Below are 20,494 nucleotides of genomic sequence, written 5' to 3'. Positions count from 1 at the left end.
TACAGATAGGGTGCCAGATTTCTTCTGTAAGTTTGTCATGGCTCAGGTGGTTGTTACCATCATGGTCACTTTATACCCAGGAGTCTTTTTTAACCTCTCATTAATAGCCATATTATTCAGGAAATGCATCCAGCAAAATAATCTCCCAGTATGGTATGAGGTGCAGGTTTCACATCCCACAGCTGTGGTAAAGGTGATCTTTGGGGGAAAAAAGGGCTTTTATATCTGCTGTATAGATCTGAAATTGAACTTGATGTTATCACCAACCATGGGGCTTGTCCCAACCATGGTCACACTCCCACATCTCCTAATGATTTATTAATATCAACCATCTTCTTGACATGAATTATTACTCCATATATCACACACGGCTATGGTAAAGGTGATCTTTGGGGGGAAAAAAAAAAAAAAAAGGGCTTTTATATCTGCTGTGTAGATCTGAAATTGAACTCGGAAATGTCCAAAAAAAAAAAAAATCCACCACCAACTGTAGGCTTTCCTTTTGTGCCTCGCAGTGTGAAAGGAAAGGAGTCTTTCGTTTTTTATGACTAGCACATGATCAGTCAGCAGCCTTTGGACAATTTCTCCTTCATTGCTTCATTCAGATGTGCCTCTCTGATCTTGGCTTTTGCCAAATCTGACTTCACCTGACACTTTCTGACAAAACATGCCAATCAGTAATCAGCTGTAAGTGACACGATTCTTTCGAGGTGGCTGTCATAAATCCAGTGGACCTGCTTTGCCAGCAAGGAGAGCTCTGGTTCATGGTCTCTCTGCTGCTTTGCCAGGAGGCTGTTGAAGAGGATGCAAACACCCCTGCTGGCTCTCCCTCAACATCAGTACCTTCCTGCTACGGAAAGGTGAAGGTACAGAGAAGTATGGCCACTCTCCAGCTCAATGTGTTCAGTTGGCATTGAGCGGGTGGTGAAGTGCAGCGACTGGGGAGCGAGCGTGCTGCATGTTCGCCTCCATCTCCAGGGGACTGGGCAGGGCTGACCTCTGGAGACGGGGCAGGGCAGGCAGCCTTGGACCATGAGGCCTCCAGCTGCCACCCCGTGACTTACCAGAGCTGGTCTGGAAGCTGCCCAGCAGCCTAGTTAAACTGTCAGAGAACTGGCACAGAATAAAGTAGTCTCCGGCAGTGACAACATGAAAGTGGATCTTAATGAGACGTGGAGGCACTAAAGAAAATTCGGACCGAAAGGGCGGCAGGCAGAGAAAGAGCACCCAGTCAGTTATACCCACCCCAAAATGATCTGCTAATCACTGGCACTATTGTAAGGGCCACAATAAATCTGTGTCTGCCCTGGCCGCCTGCGTCTCATTATGCACAAACATGCAGATCGGGAATGTCAGCCTCAATAGCGATCTGTCGTGTGAGCGTGGCCAAGGCCGAGTGGGCTGGGACCTGCATGGTTAGCTGCCTTTGTGTTTTCCCTTTTTTTTGGAGGGGAGAGATACCACTTTTCTTTTGGAAATGTTGATTCGCTCCGTTCTGTGGGCAGTAAACTTGCCCTTTTCTTCAGTGATTTCTGAATTCTGTGATAGTAACATTTTATTCAAGGTGTGGGGGGTAAAATATCTTTTATATAAGTCATAGTTAGCGGTTGAGCTTTTTTTATTTTATTTCTTTTTAATTTTATTTCCCCAGTCCTCCTCCATGTACAGTGTCATACATACTACTGAAGTTAGGGTAACACCTATATCTATTTATTCAGTTGATGTATAGTGCCCATTACTCAAACATCACAGACTGCCTTGGAAATGCTAATTAATTTAAGCCCTGCAGCACCCCTTGGAGGCAACTTTTGTTGGTCCTGATAGATGCACACATTGTAGCTACTCTTTGTCATTTATTTTTAATACAATTTCTATCCAAGAGAGGAAAAAAAAAGAGAGGGGAAAAAAATAAAAAAGAACAGTTCTTACTTTGTTAGGTGTTTGACAGAATGTTAGATTTTAATCTTGGTGAAACAAAGTATGAAGCAAACTTTGGATTTTCTTGCAAGTCATGCCTCACAGGTTCTTACTTTCTTTTAAAGCCTCAGCTCCTGGAGCCAGGTGAACTTGGATATGTCCTTTTCTTTCTAGAAGTCCGTCTAGCATGTCTGTTTGCAAAATAAATTTTAATGCATTGTTTTCACTTAATCTAAAATCTGAGATGCAGTGAGGCAAGTAAATAACTTGACTGAAGTTGTGGTTTTGTTTATGTTTAGTCTTAAAATTTTTGTATGATTAGGGCTGGGAATACCAATGGCAGAGTTCATGCAGTTCAAAAGAGAGTCCCATTGATTACTAGTTGTTTGTTTTTTTTTTTTGTTTGTTTTTTTTTTTTTAACAGTCCTCAGTCCCAGATTTTATTTACTAGGTAAAACAGGGGCAACCTTCTTCCTCCTCCTCCTCCATGAGCAAACCAAAAATGTTTTTAAACATCAGCTCACACTTTTTTTCTCCTGTGCTCAGTCTAAAATCTATTAAAGAAGAATTCAGCATATCTTCTCTAAGTGCTTTATCTTCCTATGTCTTTACACTCCTTTCTGAATTTGATTCTGTTTCTCCATTTCCTTTGTCATCGTTGAGCTCATTTCCCCCATCTTTCTCTCTTACAATCCAGCAAATTGAAAAGGGCAATCACCCTTTTCTAGTATCTGCTCCTCCCATCTCTTTTCAAGTAGCTGTCTGATAAGACAGATTACTAATGTTTTTTGCAACTGTAGGTAAGGAACCTGAGTGGATTTGTAGCACAGCCACATGGGTACTAGTACTTATGCCAAGAAGCCATGGGAAACATCCAGCCAAGAGCAGGAAAAAAGTGTGACCACCACTTTTGGTAGTGACAGACTTAAATTATCATTAGTGACACTCCCAAGCTGTAGTTTCAATGTTGCTGAAAGAAGTTATCCTGCATCTCAGCTCATTCCCATGCTGTGACCTGCTTCGTGCTAGCACAAGTGTTCACACAGCTGTGGTGAACCTGACTGGTCACCTGAGCCAAATGGGGAAAGGGAAGGTCTCATTTTTTTCTGTGTGGTTTTGTTAGTCATTTTTTGGCCTCAGTCATCCTCCCAATTAATTGAACAAGTGGTCCCCCTCTTAAGCTGCCGACCAATCAGTGCTTTTCACTGTGTCTGTAAGTCTGCCATCCTCCTGTTCCCAGGCAGTGAAGACTGTGGTAGGTTGCTACCGCTCAAAAGGAGTTACACCTTCTCCCAGTGCTTGCTAAGCTTCATGTTTCTGCTTCTTTCTGCTCAGACCTCACCTAGAAACCTCATCAGCCCTAAGGCAAGCAGTACTTTAAAGAGGGCACAAAGCAGCATGTGTCCCTGATGAGACAGGTTGCTGAGACACAAGGACTTGGCCAAAAAGAAATTTGAGATGGTCATGAATTCATCTGCTGAATAAATATGGGCTTGGCGGATATTCCCCTTCTGTGACCATGACTATTTTACAGCATTTCATTATAATCAGCTATTCTAGAGGGGCCACAGCAGCATGTCTTTCCCCAAAGTGACATTTTGCATTTATTTTTCAGGACAACTGTCGTCTTCATTTTTAAACTAAAGGTAGCTTAGACAAAAAACTTTAATGATTTCTTTTTTTTTTTTTTTCTTTTTTTTGTTTGTTTAGTTGAATATGAAAACCACCTCTCCTTTCTTCTGTTTCGGCAGTTAAATATTCTGGTTGACACTGGAAGCAGTAATTTTGCTGTAGCAGGTGTGCCTGATCCTGATGTCACCTCCTACTTCAATACAGAGCTGTAAGTACCTGTTCTGCACGCCTCGGTGGGATAGGATGTCTTTTAGATTCTGACTGCTCCATGCCATAGAGGATGATCAGGAAGTTTGTGGGGCTTCTCTGACATCCCATGACACTGGGGTGTTTGCTGCCTGAGCCAGAAGGTTGGTTCTCCTTGATGCAGAGTCCAGACTGACACCACAAACGGTCTCACTGATAACAGCAAGACTGAGATCTGGACCCAATACTGATTAGAGCTGGGGAAAAAGGAAGAAGATCACAGGGTAAAAATCATTTCTAAAATCACACCAACTTCACCAAATTCTTATCCAAATAGTCTTGGAAGGAATTAGAAATGTAAATTTATTTCCCTTTTCTTAAAAAAATAAAATAAAAAACAGTAGTCCTATCTGCTACTTGACATTTCATTTGACACAAAACTTGATTAGTCAAAAACTAATTTGTTATTTAGTTTGGATAAGGACCTCAGTCAGCCAGTGATTGGAACAGACCCTGTGCTGAATTGGGTTGTTTATAACATACAACTTGGAGATTTTGGTGCCTGTTATGCACAAAATTTGCTGTTTAGCAAGAGCTGACATTAGTCATAGCCAAGCACAGCTTAGTCTGAATCACTTTTCCTCTTTTCTTCCTTCCCTTCTGCCTGTCTCTAGTTTAAATTACTTCAGGTAAATTTCTACAAAACAGTGTCTATCTTTAGCTGAAGAATATGGTTCAAATTACTTAGAGGACAGGGAGGCAGGAGAACATTACCTCTTCATGTATTTTAACATGGGGTATTGTTTTCTTCCGATAAGATGCACTGATAATGGAGTTAAAGTCAGTATTTCCATGCTGCCTAGTACAAAAGCCTAACCTCCTGTCACATATTCAGCTGTTAATGGAGATACTTCACATAGGTCTGAAAAGTCCAGAATTTGCACCTGAGAGCTATTTCTGCACTAGTGCAGAATTTTGCTTGTCAGCGGTCCCCTTCCATAGGTAGTGGCTACAATTATAAGGAAACTTACTTGTCAGGAATTAAAAGCACAAGTGTTTCCTTCTCCCTTTTCTCTTCAGTGACGTTACTTTGGAAGGGCAAGGCCTCTCATAAGAATCACACACTGTTACAAACAGCAACAACAACAGATGCTCTGTGTTGAGAAAGACTGTGAAATCACTTGAAGGTTACAGCCTCTTATCAGTGTTCTCTGTGTACATTGTGTTTTCAGAACTTTGGTACAAAATTAATAATGAAACCTTGAAAATTAGTCCCTGGAGAGTTAAGGGTGCTTTATCAAATGATTCAAACTGAAGCAATAATAGAAGAGAGCAATTGCAATAGCAGTTCCTGGTTTGGTTTGGATTGATGGAGAATGGGAATATGTTCAGAATAAAGTGCAGGTATTAGCATGCTTGAACCTGGCTACATCGTGATTTTTTCATTTCAAAGTTTAAGCATAACTATCATCTGGGGGGCATCTTGGCCCTATTGAATCGGTGAGACGTTTAAATGCTCTTTGAAAGAAAATTCTGTAGGTCACCTAGTACATAATGCCCCTGATGCTGGGCTGTCATTAGATTGGATCAGCCATGGCTGAGTCCAGCCAAGTCCTGTAAGCCTCTGAGGGTGGAGAATCCATGAACTCTGGGCAGTGTGTTTCAGTGGTGGGCCACACTCTCCAGGAGTGCAAATTACTACCTAATATCCAAACTGAACCTCAAAAAATGTTACTCAAGGGGTAATACCCCTTGTATGATCGTTTGACAAAGAAGGTTGTCTGTGTCATTTTAGTAGCTGTCTTTCAAGTCAGTGTAACCTGCTATGACTTCTCCTTTTAGCCTCATTCACAAAACAGGCCCAGTCCCTGCAAGCTCTCCTCCTGTGTTTGAGGTCCCTGGCCTATTTGGTAGCCCTCTGCCAGTTCCTCTCCTATTTCTCTCTGTCCCTGTTGAACTGGGTTCCCATGGCTGGCCACAGTATTCCAGGTGTGGAATGCCAGCTATGCTCCTTAATGTAGTGTCTTAGAGTGCCATGATATGTCTGTGAAATTGCTCACTGAGTGTCCCTTTGTACCTTTTTGTCCTTCATGTGCTTAGGAATGGATTGCAGGAGGTTGTTTCTGTGTCTCTTCCTGAGCTGATGTGAAGCCAATGGACCTATAGGGCCTTGGGCCCTGCTGCTTTCTCTTCTTGAGACTGGCCTTAGGACAGTCTTTTCTCTGTAGTCACGATTTTGTACAGATGGTAGGCAGGGGCCTTGTTATCACATCAGCCAGATCTGAAAAATGACCCAAGAGTGACCTTTACCTGTGTGTAAGTGAAACAAATAGTCTATGTGTACTTTTGTTCCATGATATCTGGGACACTTTAAAATTAAATAAAGACATCACCTCTTGTCTGGTAATTAGTCCTGCAGTTTTTTCTTTTATCATCATGAAGTGCTTCCATATCAAAGTCATAAACTGCAAATTGAAGACAAGGGGAGTAAAGGGTTAGTAATTTGTTAAGTTAATAAATCTTGTGGGACTGAGTTAGATGTGTGCTTATTAGAATATTAATATTGTGTTGGAGAAATACAGTGATGGGTCTGAATTTCCTGATTGCCAATATCTTTCAAATTATCAAAATATAAAGTTAAGTGTGTTATTATTTTTGGACTGAAATTGGGAGGGTGTGTAGAAAAGTTGTTGTCTTTGTTTTAGAGTCTCTAAGAACATGGCATGTGTATTTTTCAGGACAACCCTCCCTGAGCAGTTTTGGAAGTAATTTATTAAATCACGTTATGTGTCACATTTTTATATCATATAATTGCATTATTCAATTATCTGGCATTTTATGTACAAAATAAATAGAGCTATTTTCATGAACTCTTTCATGACTGGTTTTTGAGTGGCTCTTACAAAATTCTGCTGTGAAAATTTCTGAGTCTGCTGTGATGATCATGTTTTATAAGTTACCAAGTTATGTAAGATTTTGGGCAACAGCCTGATTTGTCCTCCTAAACTGAAAAAAGCAGTCACAGTATTTGTTTCTCATGCTGTTCAAAATAATAAGTAGGTTTTGTTGAATGTGCTACTTATGATAAAAGAGCTACTTAAATTTATAAAAGGATTTTCACACTTGAAACTAAATCAGTGTTGGCGTGTTATGTGAAAGAGTGACATACTCAGGCTGTCAGTATTCAGCAGTAGTATCTATAATAATATCCAGTCTTATTTCAGTGTGAGTATTGCTGCCTCACGGTATAAAGTTTCAAGAGCAAACTACTAGAGAGATGATCATTTGATGAGGTAGGCGGGTAAGAAAATTATGAGCAATAAACTGAGATAATACAATTAAGTACATACCATTTAGCAACACAAAGCTTCTGCTTTGCAGGATGATCCTGTGTGTTTGGTCGTGTGCACTGTAAGTTTTATGGTTTGGGGTAAATTATAAACTTGTTCCAGAACCCCTGCAAATTAAATGGGACTTGTTGGTTAAAAAACAGTAATTTAGGTTGTGAAATATTCTTTAGACAGTTAGGTTGGTTGTTGGGTTTTCACTTTTGCTTTGCCTTAAAGTCATTGGCCCTGAATCACTTGTTTTGTGCCATCTATCACTAGAGAGGGGATCAAAATTTCTGTTCAGATTTTTTGGTCCTTTGCTTCTTTCCATCCCTTCTTTCCCATTGCTTTCTGTAGAGATGTTGATTGGGTGCTTAGGAAAAAGTGAATGGGTAAACAAGAAAACATGAAGTCCTGGTTTATTGCAGACTGGCAATGGAAGAGCATGGAATGAAGGAGTTGCATGTCTGGTGAGGTCGGTGTTAAGCAGGGCTTTCTGCCTAGTGGTTTTGCTTTTGCCTTGTCAAGCATCCTTCAAATATAGAATGACATGAGAAATAATATTTTGGCTATGTTTTGTCCAGTGATATAGGCTGGAAATGAGCAATTCTGCATGAGGAAATGAACTCCTTGCTAGTTTTCTGAGATAAGGCTGGAGAGCTATTCAAGGTCTGAGAACCATTCTTCTGTTTGGTGCTATGGAGAGAAGACGGTAACTGCTAAGGAGAGGGAGAAGGAAGTGGTGGTACCACAGAACTATCATCTATTAGACCTTTATCCTTTCCTCTGGCAAAGGTACACTCTGTCCTACTGGAAGAGATGAATTTTTATATTTGTATCATAGCCAAAATGGTTTGTTTGGAATTTCTTATGCCGTGTGTTTGTCTCAAAACACTCTACCTCTGAATTAAAACAATTCTCTCATTTTGACCTCTAAAGACGTTTCCTTCTTTTGGAGCAGTGAGATGGAAAAACATGGGCTGATAACAGTCAGTAAGATGGAACAGGAAATGTTTTTGCAGAACAGAATATAATTACTGCCACAAGGACTGCATAAGATCCCTTCCTAGGACAGTAGGAATTTTGCTCCTTGATGTAAATAATAAGACCTCCCCTCCAATATGACATTTGTGTCAATATGTGTCCAATATGACATTGCTTTATAAGTGAAATGATACCCATACTCATACCCATTTCTACAGGTAGGGAGGCACAGAGGAGGTGACTTGTCCTGCCTTTCCACAGAAAAGTTCATCAGCAATACATGATCCCAGTCTTTCTGTATCCTGTTCCAGAGTGCAATCCATGAGGGATTCTTCTTGCCTCCTACCTGAGGGAAGAAGACTTATGTGCTCCTGCTGTTGCTGGTCATATGTACAGTCTGTATTTGCAGATGTTCTCCTGGTACTCACCTTTCTCTCCAGTTTTAGATGATTCCTCTTCAGTTGCACAGCCATACACTTTTCTACATGAACAGCCCTGTATTTTCCCTTCCTTTTCCTGGTCCCTCTGGTTTCTTTTATGTCACTAGTTGTTTGGACTCTGTTTCGATTTATAAAAGATACTTCTGGTATCACAGTGGTGCTCTGAAGACCATGACTGAGCAGAGACGTTCCTTTGTCTAAATGTCACAGAAATGCAAAATTACATATAAAGTTAAAACCGTAGTAGCAGTGACTGGATACAGGCAGTAAGTACCAGAATCTCAGGCATGTTTGTGCATTTTGATCTATAATCAACATGGCCTATTGCCTGATTTATTTCTGCTGTCTTGGATGTTACAAGCCACTGGGTCCTGAAGACCCTTGAAGGCTTAGGCATTGGGAGTATCAAGAACTAGTCGGGTTTAGAGCCTGGCCTCTTACTCCTTCTCCCCTCTCCCTTAGATAGGAAGAGAATCACTTGCATGGTCCATACGGTCAAGTCGCTCCACAAGATGAGATCTGTGTTCAAACAGGTTGGGAGTTGTCTGTGTAGCCATCTGGAGAGTGTTCCCCAAAGCAGGCAAAATCAAACCAGCTTTCTTCTGGCTAGCTCAGGTAGGGGTGGCTGTGAAGCTATCCATGGATGAGCTGGCTCCGAGTCGGCTCTTGTCAGCGAGCTCCCATCTCCTGTGCTCCAGCCACAGACCTAACAGCTTCACAGCTGCTTCTGTCAGAGCAGCTGCTAGATTAAAGCTGGGTGGATAAAGCTGTCCGCACTTGATAAATCACCTTTCTATTGTGTTACACACATGTACTTCTTTTAAATTTACTTTTAAAAAGTGTGTCAAGCTAAAAGTCTGTTCAGATGAAGCAAGCATGGTCATTTGTGTCTCTAGAAGGAGAAACTGCATGCCAAGGAATTGGACCAAAATAGATTGTAGGGGATCTAGGACTTCTGTAGCTCTATGGTAGTGATGCAGATGGAAGGTGATGGCTATGTTTTTACTATAGAATTTTAAAATGAAAAATCTCATGGTGTTTTCTATAATACTTTTGTTAAGCCTTCTAAACAGGATTCTTTTTCTTTGCTCCTTTGCTTTAGCTATCTTTGTCTAGAAGGAACTCCTTCCTTTCCTCCTATAAGTTAGTGAATCATTTGTTAGTTATATCCAAATCTGCTTACTTCTTTATAGGCAGGCCAGACTGCAGATTTAGACAACCTGTGTCTTACTGCTGTTGCTCACCGTAATATTCTATTTTACCCAAAATAGAATTTTAATACTATTAATGAGGTAGTAGTCTATAGCTATTCAGTTAACTTGGCATTTCAGTATTAGATTAGAATTCAGAAGCTTTTTATTTCCTAGCACCACTTAATATGTTCCATCCCTAGTTAAAGAGTATTGCTTCTATTGTGACAGATTAGTCCGAGTCAGGGACACATTGCACTGGATGGTGTAATATCTTAGATTAAAAACAAAAACAAAAAATCACATTGTGAAAAATTGAGTCATTGATGGCTTCAGGATAAAAACAGGAGCTCAAGGTTTTTTATTATTATTATTATCACATGGTACTGCTTTTACAATATAACCCTGTTCTGTAAGGATATGTGATCAACTTTGCAGACTTCACTATTTTTCCTCTCTGGGAAAAATAATATTGGGTGGTATTTTGTTGTCTTGCATTGTAAATAAACAGCACATGCATAAGTGTATCTTTTCCTTTTGAAGGTCAAGTACATACAAATCTCAAGGGATCGATGTCACAGTTAAGTACAGTCAAGGAAGCTGGACTGGAGTGCTGGGTACAGATGTCATTACTATCCCCAAAGGAATTGATGGCAGCTACACCATCAATATTGCAACCATTTTTGAATCAGAGAATTTCTTCTTACCAGGGGTTCAATGGCATGGGATTCTTGGTCTTGCCTATGGCACCTTAGCCAAGGTAAATGATCCTTTCTCCTGCTTTTATCATTTGCAATGATGATAAATAGAAATCTAAATATTAAAGTAAAGAGGGTAGGTGATCTGTCAGCACAAAGTTCCTCCCTTCCAACCACTCATTCCTAAGGATCTTTTGCATTTGTTAAATTCCAGAGAGAACAAATTGGTTTGTGATGGTACCACAGTCCCATATGAGGATTTAGTCTTTTTTGGTGGTAAAGGCTCCAATTTTAGCTCATCTGTAATGAATAAGCTTTTACTGAGCTTGTAGTACCAAAGTGCAAGAGTAAAGGTTACAAGGCTTCTAGTATGTGTGTGGGAAGCATTTATTAGGGCTCTAATAATGTCCTTCAAGACTTGTCAATGGACTGATGAACTTGCAAAGCCCTTGGCAGTTTGTTCTAAGGCATTCTCCATTCGTCAAGTAAAGGTTGAGATGGAGGGCAAATGTGGGTAATTTCAGAACAAATATTAGCTACCTCGTTTTTATGAGCATAAACCAAACACATTCTATTCTTATGGAGGTAAGAAATTCAGGTAGAAGTTTAAATTTGAACCTAAAATTTATAGACTGAAATTGGTAAGTTTACAACCTAAAACTGAAAATGTGATTGTAATGCTACATAGTCATAGCTTCCAGCCTACACAGAACTGTCTGAAAAATTCACAAACTGAGATGTATCTATTTAGAATAAATGATTCAATACTGTCTGCACTCTGGAATTAAAAAGCTTTATTCAAGAGCTGTGTGATCATTGTATTGACTTCTGCCTTAGCTGCTGTCATGCGCTGTCAACAGACAGACAGGGAGGAGCTGCTTCTTAGACTCTGCTTTGGGCAAATAGTGCATTCAGGGTATTTATTTTTCCCTTCTTCCAAAGACTTAAATGTTAGCTTCAGAAGCTGCTTTATGCTTTGTGCAGTAAGAGCACTTGGCACCTTGCAAATTAACCAGTGGCCCTGCCTCTCATCAGATGTACTCACACAGAAATCTGAATTACAGTGAAATTGCAATACTCCAATAGATGCAAAGGTAGTCATGGTATACAGTGTAGGAAATGACCTGTTAGTCAGTAATCAGTTGAACTTAGACAGAAAGTTCTTTAAAAGAAAGAAGAGGAAATGAGGGCATTGAATTCAAAGTTCTTTAGAATTAAACTGTGTTTAAAAACTAAGCATGGGAGGTGGGAAGGGCGTGTCATATTTGTCTCTTCTAATAACCCAAAGAGTCTTGCAAGCAGAAAATATCGTTGAGAGTTTCTGCCTGAAAACTAAAACTAGTATCTGAATTTGAAAACTGCAGTTCAAAAATACTTTCATGCTTTAGGGATCTCTGTGACAATGGTCAAGAGTAAAAATGCTTTTAAGAACAACAGAAGGGAAATGACAGGTGTTGTTTTTTTAATGACTTATATAGGATTTTCATCATTTGGTTGTCAGAAATTCAATTTACTTGCTAAAAGTAGTCCTATTTGAATGACTTGCTCATTTCTACATGGAAACTTTATAATGAATACTTCTGCAATTATTAATATATCTTTTTTTTCTCTTCACCTTCAAGCCTTCAAGTTCTGTGGAGACGTTCTTTGATTCTCTTGTGAGGCAGGCAAAGATCCCCAACATTTTCTCTTTGCAGATGTGTGGTGCTGGACTGCCTGTTTCCGGAAGTGGTACCAACGGAGGTAGTCTTGTGGGTATCTGTCAATCTGAGAGGGAAGATGTATCTTTGTTAAACTCTCTCCCTCTTTTCTATGACTATCTTATTTCTTCCAAATTTAGTAGTTAAATATATGAAATGTTTTACATTCTTTTAAGGCAAAGTTAAGCATTTAAGCAAAATTAAATGTATCTATTTGTTTTCATTCCTCATTCTTTTTTTCTCTCTCAAGTTTGAATAAACTTTGGCATTTGGATCCTCATTTCAATAAAGAAAAAATAAATTTAATGGTGCACTTCCTTACCTATTGTGTTTCCCTTACTTAACTACTAAGCTTGTTCAGATTTATCAAAATGCTGTAGTACTTTTTTATATGATGTGAAAAGGGGGAGAGGAATCAAGGCTCTTTGTCTTTTTTTTAGACAACAGAGCAAAGGAAAAAATTGAGGACCAGATCTTTCCCTTGTTATTAATCAGGGAAGTCTTTCCACCCATTTTAGTGGTTCCAAGAATTGGCTATTATTTATGTGAAATCATTATTTGGAGTAACTCTTCATGAATTATGTTGAAATAAACATATCAGCAAAGGAATTAATCACGAATAGTTATTTTGCTGTAAATTCACATACTACTGTAAATGTTAATACATTTGAGATAGATGAAGCCCAAGAGAGAACTTTCTTATGTTAGTTCAATTCAAAGTCTGATTGTCTGGTATGCTCCCAGACAGCTTCAATGAAAGTCCTGATAGAAGCTAATAGTGGTAGCCACAACACAATGGTCACATTCTATTTCGTCCGTTCATACAAAAAATGAAATGTTGATAAGCAGCATTAAGGCTTTTTTGATCTGATAAAGCAAATTTATAATGTACAAATTTTCAGTTCTGTCCTGGTTTTATACATTGCCTAAGTTAAACCACCAAAGATAAGTTTTTGATTTGAAATACTAGAGCTTTCATAAGAAAATCAGTGTGAGTTTGTTAGAAGGCCCTGGAAATTTGGCCCAGCATTGGAATGGTGGTTTACTGAAGCAACATCTTAATTTCTAGTTGTTTCAAACTGTTCTATGATTGGTAAAGAATTTGTTAGCAAAATCCACAGAAATTGTGCTAAATTAAGATTTTGATGTGCTATCACAATGAAAGATTCCTCTTTTTACCTGTACTTGCCCCAGAACTAAACATCCAGGATTTTAAAGTATGTGAATTCTTTTCTCTTTTCCCTCAGGTTCTAGGTGGCATTGAACCAAGTCTCTACAGGGGTGATATATGGTACACACCTATCAAAGAGGAGTGGTATTATCAGGTTGAAATTCTCAAGCTGGAGGTTGGAGGACAGAACCTGGAACTGGACTGCAGAGAGGTATTTGCAATAGTTTGTTCCTGTCTGTATAAAACACAGGTTTATTTAAGAAATGCACCTAATTGATCATTTTTGTCCTTGCAGGCAGATGTGTATTTCAGTCTCCTCTTAGAATTAAGTCTGTATAGTAACTTTGAAAAGAAATGAATAAGCCATGTGAAATGTAATGTATACGTGCTAAAATTTCTTCAGAGGACTTCAGAGTTGTGGATAGCATTTTCAGTAAAGTAGGGACCAATCTATGATCATTAAGTGAACAATCCACTGAAAATAAAGTTGCTGCAGTTTGCTCAGCCCCTTGACTAGTTTCAGTTGTACTGAAGGTGTCTAAACACTGAAGGTTGTGCATTGATTCAAAGAGACAACAGTCTTTAAACAACTACAGGCTTCCTGTTATGCAGAAAAATCAAACCAAAGTTCTGGTCAAACAAAGAAAAGGGAAGATCTTGGAATGAGCCCCGTGGAGGTATCTAAGCATATAATTACTTGTGGTGGTTGGCTTCCCATGGAAGCTTCCCAAAACATCTCGTCCCATACTTTCTTTTTATGTTTGTACCCTCAACAGATATCGGGGTGGTTGAAGTCCTCCATGAAGACCAGGGCGTATGAATGTGAGACTGATCCTATCTGTCTGTAGAGGGCCTCATCCACTTGTTCTTCCTGGTCAGGTGCCCTGTAGTAGACCCCCACTATAATGTCCCCTGTCCCTGCGCTCCCTTTAATCCTGACCCAGGCAGAGCTCCATGCACTCCAGCTGCTCACTGGCATAGAGAGCAATTGATGCCCCCTTGTCTCCCCTGCCTGTCCTTCCTAAAGAGCCTGTATCCTTTCATTCCAACACTCCAGTCATGGGAACCATCCCACCATGTCTCAGTGATGCCATGAATTCTTTGCCCTGCAGACACGTGCACCTCTCTTACTCGTTTTTTTTTTATTGCCCATACTGCATGCGTATGCACTTAAAAGGGGACACTGCAACATGTTTAGTTCCTAGAAAATATTTGGAGGTTTCTCCATAATGCTGTCTTATAGGCGTTTTCCTTGTTAGCCTGTAAGTGCTGGAGGTGACCCCTCTGAAGCCCCCTATCATCGATTTTGTGATCCCTTCTGATTATATCACTCCATGCCCATTGTTCAGCAGCCCTGTGCATCACTCATTCTTTCATGGGGCTACTGGTTACCCTCTCCCTCCTTCTTAGCTTAAAGCCGTCCTAACAAGGTTAGCTATCCTACTAGCGAAACTGTCTTTTCTCCACTAGTGTCCCTCCCAAGCGGACAGTGATCCTCAAACAAGGTCCCATGGTCATAGAACCCCAAACCCATATCTTGCTCACTTCAGCCTTACCAGTTATTTTTCCTCATTTATATGTTTCATGTTCATATTAGGAATAATGTTTTGTAGTCACTGAATCATTTTGATAAGACTATATTGGTGGAATTTTTGCTCCAAAGCCGTTTTGTTTTTCTGGATATGTATATGTGTGTGTTTCCTTTGTTTCTTGCTGTTGCTTGTTGCTATTTGTGTTCTATAATTTTCATGCCCTGTTTTCCTAAGACATCTTAATTTTGTCTTGTGCTTGTTCTCTTAGCTGGAAATAAGTGGAATATGATCATTCTAAAGTTTTAATAGTTCTTACAAATTATGTGAAATTAATGATAAAAAACTTACATAGGGATAAATATATTTCCATATAAAATATGGAATTCATATTTCTATATAAAATATTTAAAATTGATCATATCACCTTCAACTTAATAAGCAGACCAAGGTCTATTTAAATTTCTCTCTATTATATTGTTAGGAATGCAGAACTGCTGGGTTTCTAACATAAATACGTTTGCTTTTCTTTCCTACCTTAAAAAACAATCAATATATTTTGAAGAGGAGTCCTTGTGCTGATGGTTTAATACATGCTGTTTCCAAAAAACAACTCACTTAAAAATGTAGCAGTGTTATGAAAATTTCCTCTTATTGTTACTCTTTCTAAGCTATGGTTTGCTTTCACCTTGGATGTATTAGCATAGTATGCACATCACTGGTACAAAAAGCATCATTCCTTTCTTGATTTAAGGATATTTCCCAGCAGAAGTTTAGGGGAAGAGTAGTAAATTAAGGCTAGTATGATGAAAAGTTAGCTAGTTAAGGGCTTGCCAAGGATGCATAATTCTTTTTGTGGAGTGATGAACTATGTGCCCTGTCTTCTCCTAATTGTTTTCTAGGAAATGGAACATTTTTGTAACAGTCACCAGAGACTACTCCTTTCCTGGCAAGGAAAAAACAGTCCCCTGCACTTCAGATCTGGGGATAGGGCCAGAATAACTCTGCAGCTTTGGCCAGGACCCTGGCAGAGCAGGGCCGAGGAAGCACAAAGCTGCCACTGGTGCACACTGCCTAGGGTGCTCTGTTAAATATTAACCAGCAAGACTGAGAAGGCGAGAAGTTACTGCACACAGAAAGTACATTGTACACAGCATGGAAATCTATAAGGCAGGAATTCTGCATGCTTTTTTATGTTAGTGGTTGGCCCTTTTAGGCTGTGCATCTACCCACTTTTTTTTTTTCCTGAGGTGGTGATCTTGGCGATTGCATATTTGTATTGTAAATATGTTAAAATGAATTCCACAATGCCATAATATTTTTCTCCCCTCGTCAGAAATGTTTCTGAGTGTGGGATAAATGGCAGGTGGTGCATATCAGTGCTTTTCCTGTTTGCTTTTCGTTCAGTGCTGCTTGGCAGCCTATAGCACCTCTTCTTTCAAAAAGAAAGTCAGTCAGTTTATGTGGGGTTTTATTTTTATCACTACACTGAAGATAGTGCCTGTGACTTGAAAATATCTAAACCAATGTATCTAGAATTCACTTTCTCTTTGACCTCTTCCTAAAAGTTTATGCTGTCTGTTTGCTCTTGTCTTTTGATTATGCCATAAACATATAATTGTTTGGTTATATTGATGCTGCTGCCTAACCTCATAACAAAAGTAGTTAATGTGAATAGCTGCCACTGCTGCTTGCCTTTTCTTTTTACAATTAACTTAATTAATTAAGTTTTTTAAGGGTCCATAAAACAATATGTAGCTCTTAAAATATTTATTCGTTGATTTTAGTGTATCTGAAGTTTGATTAAATATCAAACCTCTGATATTTCATCAGAGGTTTTTTCATCAGCCTGAGGACTCGGGTTTTTATAATGAAGAGAATTTTATACTGAGGGACTTTGTGCAGACTTTGGAGCAGCAGGATTGAAATTTTCCAGTTTCTTTGTAGTTGCTTTTGCCTGTGTTTTCATGGTTGTCTGAAGTTAAGAGACAAGATGTACTCTTGAGCTAGAACCAAACCTGACATGTAATGAGGACTTATGCTCCCTGACTATTCTCAAGGTAGAAACAATAGTTATTAAAAACAAGCTGCTGTATTATGTTTAAATTAGAGTGAGTTGTTTTTATTATAACTGAGACCAAAATTCAGGGCATGGACATGTATGTAAGCCACATCAGTGTGCTTACCCTGTGCCTGAACTAAACATGAGAGTGCTTTGTGCCCAACACATATGAGAGGTAAAGTGGATTAGCGTACACCTCTGAGAGGCTGTGCTATACTTCTTTCTAGGACACTTTGGCCACTTGCAACAGCTGTGGTGAGATGGAATAATTTTTTTGACTAGTGCAGATAAATTCACTCTTGTGTCTAGGCTGTCATTACATTGTTTTTGCTCTCAAGCTTCATTTGAATTTAAGCTATCAGCTCAAGAGAGCTGCTGAAAAGTGTGACGTACAGTTTTATGAAGACAGCTACCAAAAAGGAACAGCCTTGTAATCACTATGAAACAGTTTAATCTTCATTACATTAACTACAGTGTGTAATTTATCTCTTTTTTCTCCTTCCCTAGTATAATGCTGATAAAGCGATAGTAGACAGTGGGACCACTCTCCTCCGTCTGCCCCAGAAAGTCTTCAGTGCTGTTGTGCAAGCAATAGCTCGCAAATCCCTGGTAAGCTAATGTAATTAACTCTGCTTGAAATGTTAAATTCCTATTAAGTGATCGCATGATCTTTGAAAGGAGTGTCATCTTTGCTATCTGCCAGGTAAGTCAGGAGGTCTCTGACTTGAGAGAAGAACTTTTCCTGGTGTACTCCTATTATTAAATAAAAAATGATGGATGGTCTTTGATGGAGGGAGAAGAGGGAAAGAGAGGTGAGAATAAGTCCAAATACAGGCAAGAGGCACATGTATAAAAATGCATCAGAAACAGTGTGGAGACTGAGTATTTTGCTCTAAGTGTTTCAGAAATATGGACTTAATCCTTGTCTTTCCAATGCATAGTATTAAGGGTACAAAAATCAGTCCTTTCATTCAAAACACAGTGTTTATAAAGTAAAAGAACCTGCTACTGCAAGCAGTTGATTTCCAAATATAAAGCTTATTGTTGTTTAGAATGGATGCCATTCATAAGGATTGTTCATGCCAAGAAAGCTGCTTTTGAACTTCATTATTTATGTTTAAAAGTATCTTTCTTTGGAAATAGAGTGGGCTTTAGAAGTAGGGCAAGGGCATGGTGGATTTATTTCAGCATAGAGTAACTGGACCAGTGTTTTCTGGTTAACAAAAGCTATTCATAATTTTTGTTTGAATACGATTAACAGCATTGAGAAGGTTAAAGCTGAAGAATAAATCTCAGATATTTCAATGTCAACAAGTTTCATATTTTTATCCTGGCTTCAAGAATGGACAGTGGTAGGATGGACAAATCATGGTAAATGCAGTAAGCAGGCTGTTGGCCAGTTGACCAAAAGGCAGGGTATTTGCCTGTACACTGATAGTTCAAGACTGAGACCCTTTGCCTGACTGAGAGCAGAGATTTGGCCTGAGGAGTTCTTCACTGCCAATACATGTCCAATATCTGAAATAAATATATGAATTATCTTATGTAGCTCTATCTCCCTGATTGAAAAGTTCTACTCTTTTCAAAGCACTTAAATATTGACTGGGAAAATTGCTGCCAATGGGTGGAGAATGGAACCCCAGAGCTCTTGTAATAAGGGTACACATCCTCCTGTGAAGTGATTACAGTGGTCTAGATTCCTCCCCGATGTTGGTCAGGAGGGCATTTGACCAAGAGCCCTCCACATGCCAAATAGTCAACTGATCAATAAAATATTAGAAGGGAACCACTCACTCATTTCACCTCATGATTTTTATTCATTCTGTTAAAAATTCATTCTCTTCTAGGGTTTCTTTTTAGACTCAAGGACCTTGTACTCCTTTCCCTCTACACACACCAGAAGTTATTTTCACAGCTCTAAACAAAGGAGATAGTCTATTAAATAAGAAAATAATTACAAGATGTAAGGATTAGCTTCTGGCATTGTAAGAGCAATGGTAGCAAAATGGATACTTTCAGCAGTTATACCATGGCATCACAAATGCACTCGTAGTGCCCTGTGCATCTGGCAGGCTATGTATCACTGAAATGTAAAATCATCTGCTGTAGTCAGACATACTGCTCTGACCATAGGTGAACCAGGTTAACAAGTTCCTGCTCCTAGCTGTTTCTTACAAGCTTCCCAGCAAGATGTTATTGCCCCCTCAGGTATGCTGGCATAACTGCATGTGTAGTGTTCTTTTATTCAGCTCCATTTAAAAAAAAAAAAAAAAAAAAAAAGTCTGTGGGCTTTCTGCTCTTTGATGGTGTAGATTGTTTTTTTAAACCCCACTTAAATGGACTGAATTCTTTTATGGGGCAGCTACAGATACAGTTTGATGATGGCAGGTGTGAAGGGTAGAGGTGAGCCACTGAGGAGTGGCGGCTACTGCACCTCACTGAGCTGAAGTCAGAACAGCATGTCTCCTCACACAGTCAAAGTAATGCTAAGTTGTTAAGCTAGAGAAGGGAAGGCTCACATACACTTAAAATCTTTATTTTAGTAACCTTTTGGGTATCATAAAGCCAAATCCCTCCCAACGCATTTGTTCAGCATACGTAAGTAAGGCAAAGAAATGCCTTGTAATAAGCAGCCTTACTGGGAAATCAAAGTAGGTGCTTAAAATAGAGCACTTGATAGATTTTGTCTGTCTGGTCTGGGTGCTACCTGGAAGCTCTTCTCGCATCACAAGCTTTGCTTTCCAATAGGAAATGGAAAGAGAGGAGAACTGTGTTTTAACAGGTGTGACCTGAGACTTGGCCATGAGGGGTAGAGCATTTCTGTCCTATGCCAAGAGACTTACTAAAGTGTGCATTGAGAGTTAAGTGTAAAACCAGGCTGTTTGTGGCTGTAAGTCTCATTCTGTGTTTATATGAGAGTATGCTTTTTAGCCCAAGAAGCACCTGGAAGTATAAGGTCTCTAATACAGCCTTAATGAATGTTTTTTTAATTGGCAAGTATGTGGGAGGGTGCGAACACTTGTCACTTGTAAAATGCCATATAGCTAATGTATGAGATGCTGTTTGCAAAACAATCAATATTACAGATAATTACAAATGAGGATGTTAGAAAGACTGGATTCCGCCTTTCTTCTGCACCTGAGCTGCTTGGCTCTACAATGTCAGGACAAGATACTGCCTTATATGTTGCTTCACAGGGGAGTCAGAGCCAAGCCAGCACGAAGCATTGCATGCAAGTAATGAAGTGTTTTCCTCTGATCTGGCAGTACATCAACTTTGTGTGTTTTAGGCAGTATGCACTTCAGGCAAGATTTCTGTCTTAGGGGAAGAAGCTCTGTAGGGGTTTAATGTGTTCACTTTGATAGTGTCAAGGATACGTTAAGAAACACTGTTAATCAACCTTATTTCAAAAGCATGTCAAGTTATACTGGTAGTTGGTAGAAGGGCAGCAAGAGAGACAGAGGGATGTGTTTCTTTTCATTGACCAACAGACCTTGATTCCCTTGGATGCTAGGGGATTTTGGCTTATCCCTTGGCTTCAAAACCCTGAAGTTCATAGAATCACAGAATATCTGAGTTGGAAGGGTCCCACAAGGATCATCAAGTCCAGCTCCTGGCTCCGCACAGGACCACCCGAAAATCAGATCATGTGTCTG

At 39.4% G+C, this 20,494-nt stretch overlaps 1 protein-coding gene across 1 annotated transcript in view; it reads left to right on the top strand.

Moving 5' to 3' along the window:
• The window catches only part of BACE2 (beta-secretase 2), a 52,593-nt gene that overhangs the window by 17,710 nt on the left and 14,389 nt on the right, over positions 1-20,494 (top strand). Inside the window, exons 2-6 of the mRNA XM_082782299.1 lie at positions 3,669-3,757; positions 10,222-10,438; positions 11,999-12,127; positions 13,324-13,458; positions 17,346-17,447. Of these exons, the coding sequence (XP_082638425.1) occupies positions 3,669-3,757; positions 10,222-10,438; positions 11,999-12,127; positions 13,324-13,458; positions 17,346-17,447 (672 nt within the window). The remainder of the gene's footprint in view (positions 1-3,668; positions 3,758-10,221; positions 10,439-11,998; positions 12,128-13,323; positions 13,459-17,345; positions 17,448-20,494) is intronic.

Source organism: Aythya marila (assembly GCF_965140915.1).
Source record: "Aythya marila genome assembly, chromosome: 1".
Lineage (NCBI taxonomy): Eukaryota > Metazoa > Chordata > Aves > Anseriformes > Anatidae > Aythya > Aythya marila.
Note: the sequence above shows the minus strand (reverse complement) of the source record. Positions and strands in the feature narration are given on the sequence as shown.